The sequence below is a fragment of the Phasianus colchicus genome, chromosome 1 (assembly GCF_987193195.1).
Source record: "Phasianus colchicus chromosome 1, bPhaCol1.hap1.1, whole genome shotgun sequence".
In the NCBI taxonomy this organism is placed as follows: Eukaryota; Metazoa; Chordata; class Aves; order Galliformes; family Phasianidae; genus Phasianus; species Phasianus colchicus.
Window position 1 is genome coordinate 183252456 of NC_143436.1, and position 21280 is coordinate 183273735.

Here is a 21280-nt window from a genome sequence, read left to right on the forward strand (position 1 = left end):
TTTAAGACATACTTCTCTATTAAATTTGCAGCCTTCTGTTTTACTCTGAGCACTTTATAAAAGTCCATGCGTATCTTCATAACAGTGTAGATGACAGATGTGTCACAGGCTGTTTCTGATTTTTCCTTACATATGCATATTCACACTCATCTTTTATTAGTTGCAGGATTCCTATTCACTTTAAACTTGATGAGATAAATCCTATTTAAAAAATTGTTACATAAGTACAAACTCTTGCAGGATCAGATCCTCTAATAAAGAAGCACTTGTATCCCAAATTGTCAGGAATGACTACACAGTAGCCAATCAAACATGCTATCCATGAACCAAAGCATAAGGACAGGTTTTTTTGCATGCATTGTTAGCATGGTTAGTTTGGGAGCTAGCACAGATACTGGGCTGCTTCCAGCATGCAGGCTGTTTCTGATGGATCACTACCTCATTTTATATAGTAATGTAAATGCAGCCCAAGAGTTCTTATGAGGAGATTGGTCTTTTCTGTAGTGAGTTACAGTCAGTGGTATCTATGAATTCAACAGAAAAAAAAACATCATTACTTAGCTCTGATGAAAAAAAAAAAGATAGCATTGCTAGCTCCATGTTAGCTAGGGAACATCTTCCAGGTGTGTTATGAAAGAGTTCAAAAGCAGAGAAAATGCTTGTAATGCCAACAACATGCATTAGTCTGGAGACTTTTACATGTGCTGATTTTCTGGTGGAGCTGTGGCATGTTCAGGAGGGTTTGTCATCCCAAACAACAGCAGGCAGGATGGATGAGAGAGCTGAATTAGGACCAGCAATAAAAGCTTAGAGTGTAGTTTAGGTCAAAAAAAATGCTGTCTGGTATTCAGGCAAGACTCAATTTTTTAAACCACAATTAGAGTTTCTCTGGCTCTCTCATGGTGTTTTCTCCCTGTAAGCCTGCATTGCTGAAGGAGGTGAAGAACCCCAAAGCCTGGTCTGCTCAGACCAGCACTGCAAGGTGGCAATGGCATGAGTATGGAGCTGCCTTGACTTCCCCGTAGATAAGACTATGAAGCAATTTCCAGTTTTGATACTGATACCAGGACTGATACCAGGATTAGAATGGTTAAAACTGGCTGCTTGTGGCTGTTGTGTGGAGAACACATCACTGTTTTCTACCAAAGCCACCAGTGCCCACAGGCTTCATGGTGTTCTGAGCACAGCCCTGCCGTGGAGGGATATGCAGATGCTCACCCATACCCCAGCAGTGAGGAGAGTACCCACCTCTTCCCATGGACACTAGGAGACTGTCACCTGGGGAGTTTTGATATACCTTTGGTGTGGAGAAAGCTTGCTCCCCACACTCTTGCAGTGTCCCTATGTGTCACTTTGCGTGCCATGCTACCAAATAACTTGCAGATTAAGTTTCATGTTGTTCCTTTTTTCTCTGCCCAGGCTCTTGGCACTAGTTCCTTTCCGAGTCTGTCTGTGACATCAAATATGATTTCTGGTTTAGACCTTTTTTTTCCATTTACATTCTTCTAAATGAAAGCTTATTTTTCTTTCCTACCTCTGCTCCTGACCTCTGGTAGTCCTGGAATATTTCTTTGTATTAAATGGTCTTTAAAAGACCTAATTTATTTTTTTTCCAACTTCTAATGTTTTTTTCCAGCTTCAATTTGTGTGACATTTTGTAGGTCATTAGTGTTAAACTGAAATAAACTGCTCCTCTAAATTTCCATTGCTTTAAGAATATTTAGCCTATTGTAATTCTTCAGCCAGCCTTAGTCTACTTAGTTACTCTTGTATTCAGTCTGAACTTAAATAACAATGTGTCATGCAGTAATGCTGACCCAGTACACACGTTGCTGGTTCTGAGACTGTGATCTTAGTTCCATGTTTTGGAAGGATTTCCCAAACCAGTAAACAAATTCTGGAACTGATAAGATCTGTTTCTTTAGTTAGGCTGCTTACAAAAAGGGGGCAAGATAAAGATGTTTTCTTTTTATCTAGTCTTCATTCACAGTATTATCTATAATTGATGTTCAGAAGAATGGTGCATAAAAGAAATGAGAAGCATGACTCTACCTAGGGTAAAGATATTTAGCTTGAACAGCAGTGTCATTTTGTACAATAGATTTGAGTCTGAAAGCTCAGTCTGAAAAGTTTTCCTTGCTATTAGACCAAAATTAAAAGCGATTCCAAGCAAACGGTCCCCCTATTCGAATTAATCAACTGCTTTTGATCCCATCAAAAACCTGGAAAAGCTAAGAGAAATTGGTTCTTGTATTCCTCAGAGATTATGCATTCTTGCTATTTTTATGATTGCTCTTATCATCTTAGAAACTTTATATAGAAGTCCTTTTATGTTGTCCTAAAAAACGCAGTGCCTTCCAGTAAAGACAGGAGGGTGAACAAATTGTTTTGCTTTGCATTATCTGTGAAACACAACACATGCTCCTGCTGCATGCTTACTGCAGAATTTAACAGCATCCTCTGGGAGAGTGCTCAAAAACAAATGGATCTTTCACAAAAAATCATTAGGCAGGGATTGCTGCGAGGACACCTAAGGTCCCTTCCGGTATCTTTTTGCACTGTCTCCTCAGCTTTGGAATTAAAGTTGCTTAGCTCCATTAGAGTTTTTCATCATCATTATAACTCCCCCTGCTTTTTCTCCCACCCCTCATCTACAGATATGACTGTGCATTTCAGAGCACTTAGCAGATCCGTCTCATAGAACAGTGGGAAACTTGAATATTAAATGAGATTAGGCTGTTTTTGTTAATGATTATTTTCAGGTACTATACAATGTGCATAAATCTATAAAAACAGGTAGAAACCCAAATGGAAAGAAAGAAAATTAGTAGCTGTCCCCTTTTCTTCTAACCATGTACCAGGGCCCTGCAGCACATTCCCTTTTAGGATAAGTCAATGCCAACAAGAAGAACCCGAAATAACCAGCTGTCTCTGCCTTCTGTTAACTCTGGAGGACTTTTTTGCCCACCTGGACACTGCAGGGCAAGCAGAGTGTCAGCTTTCTCAATTTTGCTCAGGGCAGATTCCACTATTACCAGAGAGCTGCTTCCAAAAATCCTGCAGTCAGTATGACAGAAGTTCACTAAGGTCCTCCTCTCAAGGGCACTGGACTCCATGCTGGAAGTTTGCAGCTCCTGGGGACACTTCCGCCCAATCTCTTGCTCACCTTTCAGCTCCATGACACCATCTGCTCCCCACAACTGTGCCCCCATAGAGCATCACAGAGGAATCAGTGCTCTTAAATTGGACCAGTATTGTGGTCAGGTGCACTTGAACACCAGAGATGGGCACTGCAGACTGCCTGCACGAAGCACAAAGAATTGCTGCCAATAGCCGGTCTCTCTTTCTATACAATACAAAGAGCACAGAGAGCAGCCACACTATTAACTTCACATGCCTGGGTTGCATCCCTAGAGTGAGATATGGTGAACATGGGCTCTTGTAGTTATAGCAAATGCAGAAAAATATATAGCATCAATAGGAGAAGAGTGGCCAGGGCTACTGCGCGCTCATTAGTCTGACCTAGATAGGGCACTTGGCACTGGAGAATGTAGTTAAAAGTACAGGAAAATAGAAAAAATCCACATCTGTTTATTAAAGGAGCTCCTGTGAGGCCTGAAGAATAGTCTGAGAGGACGGAAGTTCTGTACAACAAAACTAACAGGACTTCACAGGAGGATCTCACCTGGCACCATGCAGAAGACGGTCACTTAACCGGAGGAGGTGGCAATTAACAGGAGATGGCAATTAATAAAAGAGCCTCAAGGCAGTTGAAGAGGATACGGTTTGCTGTAATACAAGAGGGAGTATCCAGCAAGGGAGAGCTCACTAATGGGAGTTTCTAAAGGGTTGGTCTTATGATGAGTTTTATTTTTGGCCCGAAGGACAAGAGCACAACCTGTCACTGTAGTGTGTTAATGAATTTTGCAGCACACACAGAGCTAAAGTGCATTGCCCATGAACTGGAAAATCAGAATATCAGAGAGGAATACTGGGTGACCTTGAACACCAGAGAGCTGGTTTGCAGTGAAATGCAACCGTCCAGAAAGATCAAGGAGATCACTCAGAGATTAATAATAAAAACATTGGTTGCTAAATGGTATCTCACTGGTTAGCATAGCTGGGGAAGAATATCTGCGGGTGTACTAGGCATAGAAGTACTAAAGAGGCAGCAATTGCACTTTTCTGGGATACTTTCTGTAGTCCCCATAACACAGAGCAAACACATCTTTCTTGGACTGTGCTCAGCGAATGGTCACAGGACAGTCGGCGGAGGAGAAGACATTTCTCAGTGAGGGCCAAGACAACTTGGCTTGCTTAGCATAATAAAACGGATGCTGAGAGGAGATAAAACATCTCTTCAGAAGCACTGCAGGAGGAACACTCCAGAGAGGAAGAAAAGGACAAAGCTGGCACTTCTGTAAGTGCAGTAAAGATAAATTTAGCTTGGAGACAGCCATCCAATCTGAGGAGCTTGAAAGAGGAAAGAAAATCTAACTAGGTTCAAAATGAACTGAGCTACTGATGATGATGGATCTGCTTGAAATCATTAGGGTTTGGAAGAGGTGATGTGGAAGACTGTGTCAAGCTGTACATCCTAGTGTCTAAATGCACTGGTAAAATTTACTATTCTGGTAAAAATGATGAAGGGGGAACTGCAGATATTTGCAGTGAATTTGGGTTAATTTATATTTTGCTTAAGTGCAGCATGCACTGGATTTGCTACTAACAAACATAATCCTATGTACACAGACATCTAGGGATAGGACTCTGTGGTAAAAGGGAAATCAAAGCTAATGCATGCTTTGTGCAGCATGGCAAAGTCCCTCATGAGTGTATGCATCAGATGGGGTGCTCATGGGCAGCTCAATGCTGGGTGACATCTGATTTTTCAAAGGCACTTTTATTGTCTCATTTCAACGAGTACTGTCTGACCTTTTAGAAGGATCATTTAAATGTCAGGGTCTTGGCCACTGTCATGCTATACAACCAGCAATGTTTAATTCCAAAACTAGGTGAAGGATGAAAAGAAGTATTGATCAGACATCTTTAAATGTATTTTTCTGTTTCAGTCTTACTTTTACTTTAGATGTATCAAACTGCAGTTAACCTAAATCATTATTACAGACTCACACTTTGAAATTTTAAGCATCTTATGCTTCGTGCTCAGTTATAAGCAATAAATGTGTCAGAGCAAATCAAGAGTGATTTTATATGTCATTTTGCACTAGTATTAGCTAGTCATAACTGATAAGGTTGTACCACTGATATGTAGTGGCAACTGGACTTCAGAAACTAATTTATGCCTTCTTTTAAAGGATAGGGATCATAGTATTGTGCTTGGGATCAGACACTTGGTGGTGGCTGTCTGACCTTTTGTTACTGACCTTGGAGCAGTGGTGTTGTGGATGGCATGCCTTATAGGACTGCACCAAGAAATAGAAAGGAAAATTCTGTGAGGTTAAAATTCATTTGTTCATGCCTTATCTGTTCCAGTAATAGTTTCCATCAGAGGTAACGTGATTGTACTTCCAATTTGAATATGACTGGCTTCAGATTAGAATCACAGTTATTGAATGGTTGGGGTTGGAAGGAACCTTTGGGATCATCCAGTTCCAACTCCCTGCTATAGGCAAGGACACCTCCCTCTAGACCAGGCTGCTCACAGCCCCATCCAGCCTGGCCTTGAATGCTTCCATGGAGGGGGCATCCACAGCCTCTCTGGGAAACCTGTTCCAGTGTCTCACCACCCTCACAAGTAAAGAATTTCTTTTTGATATTGCCCAAATCTAACCTCTTCCAGTTTAAAGCTGTTTGCCCTCATCCTATTACTACATGCCCTTATAAAAAGTTCCTCCCCAACTTTTCTGTAGGCCCCCTTCAAGTACTGGAAGGCCACTATAAAGTCTTCTTGGAGCTTTCTCCAGGTTGAAGACGTCCAACTCTCATTCAGTCCTTGTAGGGGATCTTCAGCCCTCTGAGTTACAGCTCTGATTACAGCTTCCTGATTTTGTTAAACTCTTGCATTGCTAAAGAAAAGACCATGTTATCATTGGTAATGGCCTCTTGAAGGTAACTACAGGTTGTTATCTGGAGAGACCAAGTTAAATGAGCTCTGAACTTGTAAGACACCGTCCTCTACTGTGTTCTTTTGTACAGCATGATTTCTACATTACAAATAATCATTGTTTTACTCTTTCCAAATTCAAGATCTTTTATTTTAAAGCCCAGACACCCAGAATATTATGGAGTGGTGATTTGGCCATCACTGTAGATAAGAAAAATGCAGCCTATCCATTCCCAGTGAGTGGTTTGCTGTGGGAAAAGAGGTATCCTTTAGCATCTTTAGGAAAAGTAGTAATAAATATCATTCTGATAGGAAAGCTAAAACTTCATAATGTGATGGATCGAAAACACAGTAAAGCTATTTCAAAGTGTACATCTTTATTTTTTTATTTATCTTTAAGAATAGAAATTGGACTATACTAAAACACTGCCTGGGAAATTATAATGAATCAGTGGAGGTGTAAAAACCTGAGTATTTGTAACAGCATTATCTGTAATGGAACTGTGACTTTTATTTTGCCCATTACTTGCCCTAACACTGCTTCTGTTACACAGTATATACTGAGTTTGTGTTTTATTTGCTAAAAACATCTGCTGCTTTCTATATAAAATCTAATAACAGTAAATTTCAGTGTTCAGAGAAAACAATGGCATTAATGCTTGTTATAGGAACAAAAACAGAAAAAAAGGAAGACTTTATTGCAGTTTTAGAATAATTTGATACAACTACAATTGCAAGCTTATCTGCATATCAGCTAGCTGTCTGCTCACAGCTCTGACTGCAATAAATGCATTTTGAGTATTGTTTTAAAATAGTTGCCATCGATTTTTCTCTTATTAATTTTAATGTCCGGATAATTTCATCTCTTCTTAATTTACCCTATTTTTTCTTACAGGGCTTCCACTATCCCAGTCATTCAGTTTTATGCTTTAGTGAATAATCCTGATTTCCTTCTGTTTCTGCTCAGGAACTCTTTGAATATGCTCCCTTTTGCTCTCATTTGGTTTTGCAGAACCTGCTTTGTGGCTGAGAATATTCTTTAGCACTATTACTCTGCAAACCTCTAGAAGCAGCTTCTCTGCTATATGGTTTGAAGCTGACATCTAAATACTATGAATGAACCGTGCGTAGCAGCACTTTCAGCTTCTCTATGCTATTTTTTCCTTTGTCATGCTCATCATTCCCTAGTTTCTTTAGCTCCTTAATTTCCTTAAAGAAACAAACTTTTACTAAATCTAGTTAGCCCCAGATCGTGCAGATTGTGACAAGTGATGAGTTTGCAGAGATATGGGGCTGCTTCCTTTATCTGGAGAGAGAGCTGCCAGTGCTGTGCCTGTGCTGTTATGGTTGTGTCCTGTCCCAGGCACCACACCTAGTAAGACCTCCAGCACCAGCATGATAAAAGACTGGATTACAGTGATAAAGTGTGTAAAAAATCAAGGACTGCAGAAATACCAGAAAGTGCTTCTTGTATTTAACGTGAGGACCGGACTGCGATTCAGCAAGGCTCTGAGGACTCATGTTGCTGGATTCATGGTACAGCAAAGGGAGTCGTGGACAACGTGCTTTGCAGACTGGCAGGCTTCCAGCAGGCCCAGCCTCAACACTGGCATCTTCCTCATGTCTCCCTGTTCCCACTGACTCTGCAGACCCCATGTCTTGAGCCTCGCAGCTCCTGAGCAGCCAGTGGTATCTATCTGCAGTCTCATTTATCCTTGATTGCAGCCATTAGGCCTCACAATCTCCTCTTGTGAAAGCCTCTAGAGAAGCAAAATATTGCCTGTGTGTCCATCTCACTTATTGAGATCAGTGCTCAAATACAGAGAGCAAACAATGTCAGTCTGTGAGGATGAGAGTAGCTTATCTTTGTCTGAAACGGATCCACGGACAATATGTCAACATCCATACATATATAACTCTGAGGACACGTTCAGGGTTTGGCTTCCTGAGATGTAGTTTTGGAAGTTGAGGTATGAAAGGCAACTTTCTGCAGCAAAAGTAACTTCTATAAGAAGATAAATAAAAGCCCTGTAGTTTTGCTGCTTGTAGAACAGTAATTGCAATGCTTTGGTTAAACCTCATATAGTGTTATGTTGCCATGGTGCACATATGAACAAAAGTGTTGTTGTCAGGGTGCTGTAGCCAAATTATTGCCACTCTGTTTTTTCAGATGTACTTTTTTTAATGTTTTAACTGAAGATTTTAATGGCATTTTAAGTACAGAAGAGAACAAAGCCAAGTGATCATATGCAAATTCACATAAACAAGGTAGTATGAACTCAATAGATAGCAGTGAAAATAGATATGTCTTTAGGTTTTTTTAGGTGAGAAAAAAAAGAGTTTTGCAATGATGAGAACCGCATTGATTTTATTATTTGAAATAGCTGCAAGCAGAAGACAAAGATAATAATAATTTTCAAACTGTAGAAGTTGAAAGCTCTAAGAAGCCAAAAACGACTGCAGCTGCCTTAAGTGATGGTGGAACAAAGCCATCTAGTTGTGAATAGTTTATGCAGATGAAATATAATCACAGAATCAAAATACGCAGTCATCAGGTTTGAGATCCAAGAGGCATGTGTACCACCTGCCTGTCTCAGGGTGTTGGAGGGGCTCCATGTCATCAGCCATCTCAAAGAATCATAGATTTGAAGAAACAGCTTTGATGTCTACAATTAGATAGCACAAGGGGGCCATCACTTCAAACACAAAATTATTCCTTGTCTGCAGTCTTGTCTCCAGGCATTCAATGAGCCAGATTGCTCCTGTTTTAAAATAATGCTTTAGGACTGAATGCCACTTTTTTTCTGGAAATGATAAATGGAAGTTAATGACAGATAGGAAATTATTTCCAAGTTTTGCAACTGGCAACTACAACCAGAGGATCCACGAGCTTTTTAAATCCATTTCTATGCACTTCAGAGCATTGCTTGTCAATAACTGGGCAATCAAATTTATAGAAAACTTGGACAAGGTAATCTACCACTCCTGAATTATTTATGATCTGATCATAGCATTTGTTGATCTGTTTACTCATTATAAAATGCCTGCATGAAGTAATTTTCCAATAATCTTTTGCTTCTGTATTCACAGAAAAAAAAATGACCATTGTAATTATAAATGTTTTAACAGCCCTACAGTTTCAGTGATCATGTGGTGACACTGTAGTTTGATGGGGTTACTTAACTTCTACTCATCTAAAGTACTATTTAAATCACTACAGTTCTGCTGCCTCATCAAGAGAAAGGAACAATATTAAGGAAGAGTAAGAGTAACAATATTGAATAAACAATTTTATGTATTTTAGGACATTTTAAATTCTTTTTAAAGCAAGCAAAAAACAGTTTGGTACCAGATACGTGAAATTTGTGTCTAAAAGCAACTCTGTTCTTTCTTGACAGAGGAAAAAATTTATTGATGAATCATAGGATCGTAGAATTGTAGAATGGCCTGGGTTGAAAAGAACCACAATGAACTGACAGATTATGTGATAATTTTTCTCTTTTGAATTCGTAAGAAATAACAAATATTTTCACATATATATGGTCCCGTGCAGAGTTGAGTCTAGATTGGACCAGCTGAATAGCAGGCCTTCCATTTTTTTCCTTTCTAAGATGCCAACTTAAATGCATAGCAGAGACTGAGTCGCTGTAAAATGAGATCAGACGTTGATCCATCTTCTTTAAATTCTTGATGAATTCCATTATTAGAAAAGAAAATCTTCGTATACTGTCACTTCAGTCCACTTTCCTTACCTGCCTGTTCATGCCAGTCATTTAAGTAATTATTGCTTATCACTAGTCAGATGAATGAGTTGGGATTCAGCTGACCACAGGTCAGTGTCTACATACAATACTGACATCTGTATGTAAGCTAGTTACCTCAGGCTGCCTTTGTGGACGGTGGAGAGGAAAAAGCATTTTTTAGAATCCAATTCACGTCATCCCAGATTAGGTATCTAAAATAGATCAGATGATTTGCATCCTAAAAATGCTAGTTTTAGTTGACTGTAAATGGGAAGAAGACTATCTTAGATGTTTGCTTTATTCAAAGTTAGATGATATAAATCCTATTCCCTTGCTCAGCTTAATCATGAATGCCCAGAGGAGTTGTGATATGATCCTTCTAATGTAAATGTATAGAGTCTGTGTTTCTTGGTATAAATGGCATAGTGCCATTCAGTGCTCTGCAGAGACGAGCAAATCCTGTTCAGTATGAAGACCAAAAGCAGGACAGTCATATTGGGACTGCATTTCAAATGGATTAATTTACTTTGCTTTTCACCATAACTAAGTACCCAAGGTATGCCCACATTCTTTCCATAATGGGTCAGTTTTGGAAGCAGCACTGCACTCTGATTGCATACATGCAGAAGTGGTTAATAGTACTTAGAAGATATTTCTAGTGGTATTGGCCAGATTAGACCCTGTTATGAATGCAGTTGTGTATCATATTACAAATAATAATAATATCTGGCCCTGCCTCAGCAAGCTTACAAGGGTCTTATTTATAGAGAGTGAGAAGGGAGAAACCTGAATGAAAGTAGCTAGTTGTAGTAGTTATCCCATGGAAAAGTTTAGGAATTATATATGGCAATTCTTCTTTCATGGAATAGAATTCAAAGAAATGATGTTGAATGCTGAGACTTTATGTTCTGTAGTTAATTTAGGACAGTGCCTTAATGTGATTTTTTCTGTGTTTTTTTTCCCTTTAGGATGATTTCCAGCATGCAGCCTCAGAAACCAACTGGGAATCAGTCACAAGCTCTGTCTCAGTAAGTAGTTTGTTTCTATTTTGGATTGATAAGCTTGAGTCCAAATCACTATTATAGTGCCTACACAGAGGAACCATCTATTCACCTTTGGCAGAGGATGAAATAAGTGATTATCAAACTCCTGCTTTTTAACCAATGTTTTTTTAAGGAGAAAGAAATTCAAAGTATGCTATCAGCTGTTGTGACCAGCCATTGGGAAAGATTTCTTGCTTCCAAACTCACTCTGCCAGGATGAAAGCAAAAGATACAAACTCCTTATAGTTTTCATTTATGAAATGCTCTTGATCTAAATAGAAGACTAAAAATAGACTGGCAGAAAAAGGGATTTAGCTTTTCATTCTTCATATAAGGCTTTTTTAAGATTTTGTCATAAAACACTGTATCTAAAGTCTCCATATCCAGCAATGAAATGTGAGTCAGGAAGAGGAAAGGGAAATAAAAGGAAAAAAGGAAAATAAAAGGAAAGTAAGAAAAGGGGAAAGGGAAGGGAAGTGTACAGTTATTTTTTTCTACATTGCACTTGATTTGTGTCATTGGCTAAAAACATGTCCTCTCCCACATTTCTCAAGTAAATTCAAATTGTCGGCCTATATCGCTAGAAGTAGCAATTTAGCATTAGACTTCTTCATATGAGCAGTCCTTTACATGTGTGCTCACAGCAGAATTTGAGACCAGTGAGATCCATGCTTGGAACATTCATGGAAGAGTTTACTGACAGCACCTTTGTTTCAGAAATTAAGAGGAGATGCCAGTGGAGGAGCAAAAAATAAAAGAAGAGTAAATCCTACAGATTAGTGTCTAAGCCAGACACCGAGCAAAGAGAAAATTCTGTAATGCCAAAATTAAAAGAAGTTAATCCAATCTCATCTGCAGTTGCAGCTACTACTTGCTCTTTGCAATAAAATGTTATGATAACCTTGAACAATTCTCTTGAAAGTCCTCAGTAGTAATGTTAGCAGATCTGAGATCTGCCTGTGCCAAGAGGAAGATACTAAGATACTGTTTTATTGAAAGATATAAGCTCAGTTTTTGTTCTAGTATGGGATTGAAATAAAGAATTTATCTGATAGAATACATTGTTTAAAAATTTGGCAGGCTGAGGTTCCAAGATCATACCCAGAGAGCAGTGGTCAGCAGCTCAGTGATGAGGTGGAGATCAGTGACGTGGTGTCCCACAAGGGTCAGTGCTGGAACCAGTGGTCTTTAACATCTTCATTAGTGACAGCAACAGTGGGATTGAGTGCACCCTCAGCATGTTTGCAAATGACACTAAGTTGTGTGGTGCAGTCAACATGCCCAAGGGACAGGATGCCATCCAGAGAGATCTAGACAGGCTGAAGCAGTGGGTCCAGGTGAACCTTTTGAGGTTCAACAAATCCAAGTGCAAAATCATGGCAGCCCCCACTATCAGTACAAAGTGAGGTATGAAAGGATAAATTACAGCCCTGCTGAAAAGGACTTGGGAGTACTGGTGGATTGCAGGTTGGACATGAGCCAGCAATATGCACTTGTAGCCCAAAATGCCAAACATATCCTGGGCTGCATCAAAAGAAGTGTGCTCAGCATAGTAAGAGGTGATCCTGTCCTTCTCTGCACTGATGAGACCTCACCTGGAGTACTGCATATGTGGGGTCCTCAGAACAGGAGAGACATGGAGCTGTTGGAATGTACCCAGAGGAGAGACACAGAAATGATCCAAGGGATGGAACACTTCCTGTCAGGACAGGCTGAGAGTCCAGGAGCTGATCAGCCTGGAGAAATGAAGGCTCTGGGGAGACCTGATAGTAGCCTTTCAGTATCTAAAGGATGGCTAGAAGATAGAAGGGGACAGATTCTTTAGTAGAGTGTGTAGTGATAGGACAAGGGGAAATGGTTTTAAACTGAAAAAAGGAAGATTTTTATTGAATATAAGGAAGACGATTTTTACAATAAGGGTGGTAAGGCACTGGCATTGTTGCCTAAAGAGCTGGTGGATGCCCATCCCTGGAGGCACTCAAGGTCAGGCTGGATGAGACTTTAAGCAACTCGATCATGCTGTAGGTTCATTGCAGGGGTGTTGGACTAGATGACCTTTAAGGGTCCCTTCCAACTCAAACAATTCTATGATTCTGGTAGAAAATGTAAGGCGAGGGCTCCCTCATCAGGTAACTATGAAAATGAGATCACATATATGTTAAACACCATGTTAATTATCCTTCTTAACATCATAAATAGTACAATATGTCAAACAGTAATCCAGGTATTTTGTTTTTTTTTCATATTGATTTTTTTTTTTAATTTTTTAATTCATTTTATACATCTACTCATTTCTAAATATTTGTTGTTAGGGTGTTAGAGGCAGAGAAGTTCAATACCAACATTAGAGCTAAAATGCTGATGGCCACAGAAGCTTACAGTTAAACCAGTAGCAGAACACAAGTTTCTTCATTTTCACCAGTTTCATTGTTTTTCCTACACCATCCCCCTATCCAACCAAACGTACCATCTTCCATTTGGTGTTCACTGCACCCCCTAGCCCTTTTTTATCCTCCAAGTAATGTGGAGAGGTTGGGTAATTTTTCCCAAAGATACCACCAATGCAGAAAGTCCAAGGGCTGCACATTCTTCAAGAGGGTAACATTCAGGTGTTCTGTGGTGGTCCTGAGGATTCTGAAGGGCAAACCTGGATCTGTTAGATGCTGACAAGATGACATTTTGTTCTGCTGTTAGTAAGTTACCATGACCAATAAGTTGTTTTTTTTTTTCCTGAAACCCACAGGTAACACAAAGGACCATTCTAGGATCTGGGTTAATTACATTGCTTAGAATGAAAATTTGAATTTGAGCAGATGCTCTCATCTGAGGTTGTATCAGACACATAACCATATTTTATGTTTTCCCTCAGAATGCTAAAACCAGTATTTTTGTCCTTAACAAATTCTATGATTCTATGATTCTATGATTTTAAGAACATAGAATGGCTAACCTGGAAAAAAAAGTAAACAAAATGCACTCCTTTTTAAGTTAGTATCCTTAATTTGTGATGTAATGTCATGACCAACAAATAACTGGGATGCACATTGACAAGCCTGCCAGCTTCACAATACAAATAGAAAGCATAATAGAACGGGGGAAATGCAGTAGAAATTTCGAGTAATAGCACTGACAGGAAAGATACTTTTGTATCCTGTGAAACTAAAAATGTGTTTTAAGAAATATAGAAGAAATAAATAATGAGAAAGTCTTTGCTATTCACTGCTTCTTGTCCTCCTTGGATGCTATCTCAGAAGCCAGATTACAAAAAGCCAAGCTCTTCTGTAGCCTGTGTTTTGTTCTTGGCAGGACAAAAGAGAGGCAGTTGGGTTGGCAGCTTTGAAGTTACTTTTGGGCTCGTCACATGATAGAGCTGCCAGGAGGTTATCTGAGCTGTTGCAATAATTCCTCTTGATTTGGCTGTCACTGAGAAAAAAAGTTAAGCTTTCTTCTTTAAGCAAACTAGATTGCACAAATCTCTCAAGTAGGGGTTTTTGTGTGAAAAGGAAATGGGGAATCCCTGCTGCCTGTTAGTTTGAAATGCCCTGCAAATTCACAGGCTGACCCACAGATCTGTTATGAAATGGCACCAGGGATGACGGTACGTTTGGATTTCCTTGCTGTGCTCCACTGGGTCACTGGAGCAAACCAGTTTTTGTGCTGGTAATTCTTCAGCATCCTTGCACCTTCTACCTTTGTCTCTTCTGAAAGGGAGTGGGGATTGCCAGTTCGTGGTCGGGCTGTGATCACAGACCAGCCATGCACTCTTCTCAAGAAGCTAGCTGCATTTTGATGCATTTTTCCTTTGTAACCTCAAAGACTGTATTAGCACACTGCACGATGGTCAGTGACAGCACTGTAGATAGCAGTGCTGTGTTTCACTGGCAGGAGCTTCTCATTTCCCAGGGCGCCCATCTCTTTGACAGTGGCTGTTTCAAGCCCCTTACAAGTCAGGAGAGAAGCTTTGAGGTATACCTTCCCCTGTAATGGGCCTGCACTGCATCTTAGCACTGCATTCTAGAGGCACTACAGGCATAAATGCACCTTCTGAAACTTGTGCTACGGATTATAAGCAGCAAGTTAGAGCCTGGCTTTCTTGACCATGCTATTGTAATGCTTTCAATTTATTCTCTTTCTTGTATATAATATTTTAGACTGTCCATATTTTGAAACAAACAAAAGCAATAAAATATTAAGGATGATACATTTTGTGATACAGCTAACAGGCAAAGACAAAACAAATGATCATTTCAAAAACTATTTTAGCAACTGTTGAAGAATTCAGTCCTGCAAACATATGAGTAACATATGAGATGAGATGAGCCTTTCATTACTACTCAACTGAGTGAAGTTAATCACAAAGATTAATGGTGTAACATATGTATTTTCTTGAGAGATCAAGCAAAAAACTATTTGGGGGGACCATTTATTTTAAATGTTATATTTCTACTACATTGCTTCAGAGCTGAGTTTTCAGAAGAGAGTTTTTTCATTTTAAAGGGCTTTGCCCTGATAATTTGGCTTAACACAAAAATCCAAACAAAACTCTTGTGTTATGAGTTTTACTGCAGGAAAAACTATTCTGATTGTGGTTCTCCAGAAATTAACAAATGTGCATTATTAGTTTTTCTTTTGCATATTTTACACAAATATTATGAGGTGTTGTGCTTCGACAAGGAAAAAGATGGCATCAGGGTTCTGAATACTGTGTTTCTAAATCACACTTAAGAAAAAAGTTTAAAGTTAATTCCAGTAAAAATGAAGTAACTGCAGTCTTTCTGTAAAGTCCATCTATGCTACAAATTCAATGGGAGACAGATATGCTCAGAAAGTGGTACTTGGCCCTTCCTGCTTACAAATAATGTTCTATTTGGTATTATTATATTATTGTGAGGATAACACTATGTTGATAATCCTAATATTCATTACTACATTATTGAGAGCCAAATATCATGCTTTCAGTTTTTTAAGCATGTTTTATTTTTTTGTATAAGAGTGGAAGAATTAGCATTCATCAGTATTTCATAACATATAATTCTGGGGAATATAAAAAGCCATCTTTTCAAGTCTTAACTGGGCCGGGAGGGGGGCACAAAATCTAGAGGAGTTGTTGTCCTTGTCTTTTTCTGCTGCAGTTTCTGAAATGCCTTTTATAGATGTACCAACAGAGCTGGCAGAATGGCGAAGGCATCAACCCAGCACTGCAAGGCACCTCTGTTCTGTGGTTGCGGCCATCCCAGTGGTTTCAAAATGCATTTCCCTTATTTCTTGGCACATGTACAAACCACCATCCCCTTTGAGGAAAGTGTAAGTGGTCAGTTCAGCAGTGCTGTCTCCTCCTGGATTTCATTGAGAGTTTGGTGTCTCTTCTCCTTGCAAAATAAAACACAGTCATAATGCAACCTGACCCAGCTAAGAACTTCAAAAGATGGCCCAAAGTAGCTGTTTCAGTCAGTAATGAAACGGGACTGTTGTTAATTGTTTTGTATGGTGGTATAATTTTTCCAAGTACACTGAGATGTATGTCACTCTTAGGGGGTCTCCTATCCCTCTCCATCAGTGACCGACCCTACGCTCACAGCAGAGGCCTTGGATCAGACTATTGCTGCATTTGACACTGTGGAAGATCTGCTTAAACACTTCAATCCAGACTCCTGGAAAGAAGATCTCGAAAATTTGTACACAGAAAGTGGCCACCATTATCGAGGCAGGAGCTACCATGATAGGAAGTCCAAAGGTAGGAAAAAGCACAAAGTACATCTTTTGTGGGAAAAGCAGGCTATTCCTTTGCTCCACTTAGAAATGTCCTTTGTTCAAGTATGACATTCTGTTGCTTTTTTTTTTTTTTTCTTTTTTGAGTTATAGGGCAAGGTGCCATCTGTTAAAATCAGGAATAAGACATTTAAACCTTACTGAGTAGGATATCAGCTGAAAAATCTGAGAAATCAGGTTGAAAACTGCCCACAACTGCTTGCAAACACAAACATAGACCCATGTGTAAAGTACAGATGGTTCTCAGCTTCACTCTCTTAAACATTACTTTATGTGTAAGGCATGGGGCTCCTAATTACCTGCACTATCATCCTCCGTTAAATACCCTGTTTGGGATTGTTCTTTGTTGAGTAAGAAATAATCACTTTTATCACATTGTGCTTAGGGAGGCATCTGCTCCAGACACCTGTACATGCAGCTGTTTTTTTAGGATGTGAGCATCTCGCTGTTTTTCATTATGTTGCCAGCAAACATTACTGTGGCTTAACATCTTTGTCTGTAATTGAGCAAAGAACGCACTTCTGGGTTATGTTTCTTGTTTCCTTCTGTTAGTTCAAATAATCCACCAAATGGTGAAGTTAAGAGATGATAAGCTAGCAAACCCATAACGATAAAAAAACCCACTATTGATTATCATCCAAATTGTCAGCATGGTCTCTACTTAGTTTTGGCCCAGGCCATGTGTCATTCTCCCACATCACTGCTGGGCATGAATCAGGAGTTGACAGAAGCCAACTGGCATTCCTGATGGGCAGCTTACATGTGGCCACACTATCCTGAGTGTAAGTGGTGAAGCTGTTGGCTCTCCTATGCCTGCTGACCTTGGAGCAGCAGGATGATTGCAGGCATGTACAGGATATTAGTTGTACAGCCGATTTAGGCGGCAGCTTTTCAAATGTGGTGACCATCTCTGGTTTTTGGCTCAGCATTTCAAAGAAGTCTACAATAAAGCCCTGAGCATCCATCTACTGAAAGTTGGATCACCTTGCTTAATTCCACATTAGCTCATCAAAAATTTCAGACAACCACAGCACCCCATATTCTATGTGCTTATGTCACCTGTCTGCAATGCATCGCTTTTGAGATCAATTTGATCTCATCTAGGGGTCTTTGAAACAGGGAGGCTGGACTCAGCTCTGAAGAAATATATCCAAAAGAAATTAAAGGTCTGTTTTAATTTTAATAGAAGATAATTAGAAACCTCGTTCTGCTCTCCAGATTTCATTTGATTCTTAGAGCATATGTGACTGTGCACCCCATATAAATGCACATGACCACAAACATAAAATACCATTTGCTGTTTTATGTAGGCTGATGATGTTGGATACAGGTATCAATCTGATCTTCTGATAGTGCTCAGAAAATTCAGATCTATAAAGTTTTTTTTTCATTTAGTATAAATGTAATTTGTCTTGTCTTACAAAACATAAAAATATGAAGATTTTTCTAGTTATTATTTTAATACTTCCTGATTTATTTTGTTAAAATTTATTTTATCTTGGATACAGAAATAAGCACCAAAAAAATGTTTCGTAACAGTTTTTCCTTTTTCCTTTTGTCTTCAAAGTAAAGGCCAAACTCTCTGAGTGTTAGCAGCCCTCTGGACAGAAGTGCCTCAGCACAATCAACTTCAAAAAAATCAGTTAAGAATTTTTATTTAGTCATAAACTGTTGAGAAGATTAAAGGGTTGTTCTTGGATGATGTCAGGAGCAGGGAATAGTTTTAACAAGTCTTTAAATTGGAACTGGTTGGTATATTTTAAACACAAACACTGTAGATCTCTGGGAAATGTTTATAGATGCTGAGATAACCTTGCAGCAAAAAGAGCAGTAGATTAAATCACCCTTTATTTCAGATATCTATCGTTTCTGTTTCTAGTTCCAGCTTGCGTTTTATTCCTTATCCTTAGTCAGAACAGCTATGGAGCAGATTAGAAAAATTTGATGTAATCTCTGCTTGTCTTTCACAGTATTTTCAGAACACGTCGTATAAATTATATAAATGAATCTCTAATGAGATCCTATCCAACTCTCTACTCATACCAAATTGTGCCAGAAAATTGAGTTTAAGAGGTAGTATTGCTGAATGACAATTCTGATGACAGGAATATATAATAAATGACATTTAAATTGTATTTTTTCTTCATTTTCCATTCAGTAATCCACTGAGATATGAATCAAGATTAAGGAAATAAGTACAGTATTTTAGGAAAGCTGAAACTAGCAGGATCGTAGATTAGATGAAGTGGGAAAGCATCAAGAGATTGCCTAATCCAACTCCCTGCTGAAGGCAGGGTCATCTACAGCCTTAGGCTTATCCTAGACTCTTAAAAAATCAGGTCCTATCAAAGTGCATCCCTTAAATAATTCCTTTTGCTTTACACCAATATGTTGCATCTGACCTCAGTGTCATAGTAATTTGGTAAGAAAAAATTCAATACCTATCATAGAATTAGATCCTAATGTCTACATATAGTAAGGAGTCATCTTTAGAAATACACGTTTTTCATAAATAGACCTCATAACATATGTGGATTCATTCTGGTAATGAGCAAGACTACACCTGCCTTAGATCATGTTCTTTTTGAGAAAGAATATGCAAGAAGCCTTTGGCTATCAGGAGAAATTAATCAGGTGGGACATTCTTGTAATAACATCTGTCTACAGTGGCGACTTTCAGGTTAAATAAATAAAAACTTGCTAGCACTGCCAAACTGTTCTCTAGAAGGGGAACAGCAAGATGAGACCACAAGTCTTAATGGAATGTTTCTGCCATCCATTGCCAAGCAGTTCCCAAATATCAAGCAAGTAGCACCATCCTTAACAATACCTTGTAATTATCACTGTTGCAGTGCTCTAGCAAGAAGTTAAACAAAGTTTGAGCTCAGGAATGTCATTTCTCAGGAGTTTGCAAACAGTGGCCAATAAATTACTGCAGACATCCATGTACACTTCCTCGAAAGGTTCTGGGATTGCTGCCAGCAAGTTTCAGTGCACCAGACCTCGCTCATGGCACACGTGAATATTCTGAGTAAATAGAATACCTTCTAGAGTAGCTGCTAATACAAAGTATTCTCTCTGCTAAAAAAAAAACAGCAGTATAATTCTTCCTCTCTAGATTGGGAACCAAGGTGTCTGTTGCATGCAAATGGCACACATTCTTTCATTTCACAGCATAATTCAGATCTACATTCACATTCTTCCTCCTCTGTAACAAATGAGATTTTCCCTCATGCTTTACGTGGCGTTATTGTAAGTCATTGCAGTGAAAGCTTTTCTTACTAAACCTTTTTTAAAAGCTAGTGAAACTTGCAGCATATTATTTATCACTGGAATAAGCTGTTCAATTCCATTGATTTCAGTGAAGCTATGTCCATTTCTGACAGTGATGGTTTGGCCTGCTTTCACTACTTGACCCATACCACAGCTGATAATTGGTTTGCCAGTCTATAATAGGCCCATATATTGTGAACCTTGTTTCATGCAGACGGTTACAATCCCTCTGAAATTCTGATCTCTCGTTCTTCTGAAATAGTAGTTTCCATATTGAGGAGGTTCATCTTGGCATTGTGAGTCTGAATTAAATCCAAATCACAGCATCTTTTCCCCAGCTCCCAAGGGAAAGATTTGGGCAGCTCCCAGAGTTTTCAGGTATATTTAACAAACTGCTTATTGCAGCATCATTGAGCAGTGCAGGAGAATGCTGATTACCCTTGACCATATTTTGAAGACTAAAAGCCCTAGGGTTTGATCAAAACTCTATATGAAAAAGAATAATTTAATCAATGTTAGTGTATTCTGGTAATTAAACCAGTGGAAGATTTAACTGTTTACTATATGTCAGGAACTGAATTTTCCATTTCAGGTTCAACCTCATCATAGCTGCAAGCACCTATAGCTGCTCTGAATTTCTCTGACCATACATACAGTGATTTGCACTACCTGGCACAGCTCAAGCATACATGGGAGTATGAATGCTGGACATAAGGGGTGCAAGACATTCATGGATCTGGAAGTGAGCTCTGGACCCCTGCATGGCACACTGCTCACACCACTCTGCAGTTCCACCACATACTGATGCACAAAATATGAGCAGGGGCAAGCTAATGAGTACATACAAGATGCAAGTGCCTGCCTCTTGTATATACACATCTCTTTAGCTGATAAAAAGAGAACAGGAGTTAGAAATTTTAGAAGAATTGGCAGTGGTTTGCTTGATTCCAGCAAGAGCCAAGAAAATGCAGATTTCTGCAAGGAGAGGACAGTCAGTGGATAGGCTGTCTCTTCTCTATTTTCCTATGCAATGTGGGTAAATCCCTCAATGAAAGTTAAGCAGATTAATGTCTTTGAAATTCTAAAAGTGTTCTGTGTTCTATTCTGTATACGTACAGACAATGCTTGAGGTGGCCTGTTGTCAACATGATATAGTGCTGAGTGTCATCCCAAAGTCTAGTTAGTTCCACACATCTGTATTGCCTTCACAACAGACCAAAATCATATTTCTAAAACCATATAATCAACCATATGGTTGGCAGTGTCGGTACCTTTTCAGGAAAGACAGCAAACATACAGATATTTTGGAATTTTATCAGTCATAGGTAAAAAGATTAATTTTGATTACAAGAGTACTCTGTGGATCACCTCACCAAAAATTCTGC

General features: G+C 39.1%; 1 protein-coding gene across 4 annotated transcripts in view; it reads left to right on the plus strand.

Annotated features, from left to right (window-relative positions):
- Positions 1 to 21280, plus strand: part of PDGFD (platelet derived growth factor D) — a 137614-nt gene that overhangs the window by 93916 nt on the left and 22418 nt on the right. For all 4 annotated transcript variants that reach the window (XM_090133938.1, XM_090133937.1, XM_031595891.2 and 1 more), the window contains 2 exons: positions 10779 to 10838; positions 16386 to 16587. In XM_090133938.1, the coding sequence (XP_089990064.1) occupies positions 10779 to 10838; positions 16386 to 16587 (262 nt within the window). The remainder of the gene's footprint in view (positions 1 to 10778; positions 10839 to 16385; positions 16588 to 21280) is intronic.